Here is a 3884-nt window from a genome sequence, read left to right as displayed (position 1 = left end):
TTAACCAGAATTGAGAAGTTTCAGCACCTTCGCTCCAGCCTGCGTGAGACTGCTTTAGACACTATAGGGTCCCTAGAAATTTGTGACCAAAATTACGATAAGGCGCTTGAGTTGCTAAAAAATCGTTTTGATAATAAACGTCTACATTTTCAGACTCATGTGAGAACCATTTTTCAGCTGAACAACATCGTTGCCGGTTCTGTGGCAAGCTTGCGTGGGCTGAGTGACAAGCTAAACGCACATCTACGAGCATTGGCAACTTTGGGAACTAAGGAGCAAATTGCGGATGGGGTGTTAATCCACTTGGTGTGCCAGAAGTTGGATACTGCGTCTAGAACGAAATGGGAGGAGGAAACTCCTAACAACGAAATACCAACCTGGAGCGCTATGTCAACCTTTCTAGAACGACGCTGTCAGCGGCTGGAGAGCGTGGAGGACGCTCTGGTAACTAAACTTCCAAACAAACAGGTGAGCAAAAATTCATCTTTGGGCAGAACCGCAAGGTGTTCGTTTCATCTGCCACAACTAATTGCCTAATTTGCAACTGCCATCAGCACACGGTTTTCCAGTGTGAGAAGTTTCTTGGTTTTACCCCCTTATGCGGTATAGAGGCAAAATGACTTCAACTGTGCCTAAATTGCTTACGAAAAGGTCATTCGCTAAAGCACTGCAAGTCTGGCTGTTGCAGATATTGTTCAGCAAAACACCACACTCTCTTGCATCAAGAATTCTCACACTCAGATCAAGTCACAAATACGTCATCGCATCTTGTTACACTGCCAGCAAATACGGCTACATCATCTTCGTTTTCGACTGCTGGTATTGAAAGCAGCTCACTATTATCGCATCAACCTCACCCAGGGCCCACATCGCTAATTAGTTCCAAGCCTGGGACTGCAGAACCTGGCCATAATTTCGTCCTTTTAGCCACTGCGATCATACTTATCAAAAATCGCGCTGGATCACTCGTTCCGTGTCGAGCGTTGCTTGACTCTGCCTCGCAACTGAATTTCGTCACCAATCGCTTAGCTAATCAGCTTCAATTGAAAAAAGTCAAATCAACAACATCAATTTCAGGCATAGGCCAAATTGATTTCGTCGCCGATCATATGGTTGATCTAGAGATGCATTCGCGCATCGGTGAATATCAAGCACAGTTGTCGGCAGTAGTCACCCCTTCTATCACTGACGCTCAACCACTTCGTTCCTTGAATAACATTGAGTGGAAAATCCCATCCAACGTATGCTTAGCAGATCATCTATTTTTTGAGTCGCAACGTGTAGACGTTCTCATTGGAGCAAGTTTGTTTTTTGAGTTACTGTGTGCGGGTCAAATTCGACTAAGCGAGCAGCTACCGCTGTTGCAAAAAACAAAGCTCGGCTGGATTGTTTCGGGCGAAGGTACGGGAAGGGTGCTAAGGCCATCATGCCTATCCGTAATCAATGTAGAAACGGAAATTGATTTCGACACTCGGTTAGACAATCTAGTAAAGGCCTTTTGGGAAGTGGAAGGCTGCAGCGGTTCCATGCCGCGCTTTACTGCGGAGGAAATCAAATGCGAAAATCACTTTCTTAAAAATTACCAGCGCCTGGAATCGGGTGAATACTCTGTGTGATTACCCTTCAAGACATCAACTAAGCAGTTAGGCGACTCCTATCAACAGGCACTTCACCGTTTTAAAACCTTAGAACGAAAGCTTCAACATAAACCGGAAATAAAACAGCAATACTCGTCGTTCATGAAAGAGTATCATGACCTTCAGCATATGTCGCTTGTTGGTAAACTACCTAGTCGAGTTTCTGTAAATTTTTTGCCGCACCATTGCGTTTTAAAGGCTCATAGTACAACGACAAAGCTACGGGTAGTGTTTGATGGTTCTGCATCAACGACGAGTGGTTATTCGCTTAACGACCTACTAATGGCAGGGCCTACTATACAGCGTTCACTTTTTGACACTCTTTTACAATTTCGTTCATTTAAATTTGCTATTACTAGCGACATATGCAAAATGTACCGCTGTGTTAGGATGGCATATGAAGACAGCTTTCTCCAGTGTATATTGTGGCGGGATAATCCAAGTGAAAACATCAGGGTTTACAAGCTAGATACCATCACTTATGGTACAAAGCCTGCATCGTTTCTCGCCATCCGTGCAATGAGGCAGTTGGCCGTTGATGAACGGCATGCGTATCCAATCGGTGCAAAGGTCATCTGCCGAGATTATTATGTGGATGACATGATTTCTGGCGCCAATTCAATAGGCGAGGCTCGTGAAACTCTCCACCAAACAAGGGAGTTACTAGCCAAGGGGAATTTTAAATTGCGAAAGTGGTGTTCGAACGAACGTCGTGTGCATGCTGACGTTGCAGCCGAGGACAGGGAGAATCTATTACAGTTTCATGATGGTACTAACGTCACAAAAACGCTTGGTTTAGTCTGGGAGCCCGACTCCGACATCTTCATATTTTCCTTTTCGCCACTCGAGCCACAATCGAAATTGACCAAGCGCGCATTTTAGCCACCATTGCCCGACTGTATGATCCCCTCGATTTAATCGGACCCATCATAACGAAGGCTAAAATCTTCATGCAACAGCTTTGGAAGGAGAAATTACATTGGGACGAAAGCCTTCCACAATCATTACACTATACTTGGAAGGAAATATGTGAAGAGTACACCCTGGTTGATCGTTTCAGTTTTGATAGATATGTTTTGATCCCTGGCGCTAGCTTAGAGGTGCATGCATTCTGCGATGCAAGTTTGTTAGCATATGGCGTGTGCGTATACGTGCGTGCTGAGAAAGATGGAACCGTCCCCACAAATCTTCTTTGCTCCAGGTCCCGCGTTGCACCACTAAAGACGCTGACTGTACCAAAACTCGAGCTTTCAGCAGCCTTTCTGTTAGCCGAGGTAGTATCCAACATCTCGAAACAAAATATTTTTAAAGGTGAATTTCGTTGTTGGTCCGATTCGACCATAGTTCTGTCATGGTTACGTGACGAACCATCCAACTTTAATACTTTTGTGTCAAATCGAATCAGCAACATCCAAACTCTGACTAAGGGCATGAGTTGGCGCCACGTTCCCTCAGAGGTTAATCCCGCGGATATTCTGTCAAGGGGAACAAGTCCTAGAGAGCTGCTGAATTTGCCTCTTTGGAAGCACGGGCCGGACTTTCTTCGTGAAGCCCATCACAAATGGCCAGCTTGTCCCACTATGCTGCGAGACTTGCCGGAGCGACGAAAACGTGCGCTGGTCTTGGTGGTAAGCGTAGATCTCACACTTAGCTGCAAGTTTATTAACACGTTTAAGAGGCTACAACGAGTTTATGCGTACGTCTATCGATTTTCGAGGCCTGTCGGTACCAAATATTCTGGACCACTAAACGCAAAGGAAATCCAGCAGGGAACCTTTCTAATTCTTCGCATGATGCAGAGAGCAAGCCTACACAAGGAGTATCGGCTTTTGGATGCCGGAAAGGAAGTGGAAGGTTCATCGGACATTCGATCACTAAATCCATTTATCGATCAGCATGGGTTGATTCGAGTTGGCGGCAGGCTGCAGCATTCCACATTGAGGTTTGAGGCGAAGCACCCCATCATTTTACCCAAGCGACATCCGGTAACGGATTCAATAATCAACCATTTTCATCAGCAAATGCTCCACGCAGGGCCCCAATCATTACTGGCATCTATACGGTTGCAATATTGGCCCATTGGGGGCAGAAAAACCGTTTCGCGTGTGGTTGATAAATGTATCCGCTGTTTTCGTGCCAAGCCTAAATTGATGAAGCACATTATGGGAAGTTTACCATCAGAAAGAGTGCACCCGGGTAGGACATTTTTAACTACGGGAGTGGACTTCTGCGGGCCGTTCCATTATC

General features: G+C 45.5%; 1 protein-coding gene across 1 annotated transcript; it reads left to right on the top strand.

Moving 5' to 3' along the window:
• Positions 1 to 3259: 3259 nt before the first annotated feature.
• LOC118749791 lies at positions 3260 to 3884 on the top strand (the record flags this gene model as incomplete). Its single annotated transcript, XM_036484573.1, is given in 1 exon segment — positions 3260 to 3884. A coding segment is annotated over 1 exon segment (457 nt), but the record flags the coding sequence as incomplete, so codon positions are not given.

The sequence above is a fragment of the Rhagoletis pomonella genome, unplaced genomic scaffold (assembly GCF_013731165.1).
Source record: "Rhagoletis pomonella isolate Grant_MI unplaced genomic scaffold, Rhpom_1.0 Rhpom_scaffold_00001, whole genome shotgun sequence".
In the NCBI taxonomy this organism is placed as follows: Eukaryota; Metazoa; Arthropoda; class Insecta; order Diptera; family Tephritidae; genus Rhagoletis; species Rhagoletis pomonella.
This window is presented reverse-complemented; position numbering and strand designations above follow the sequence as displayed.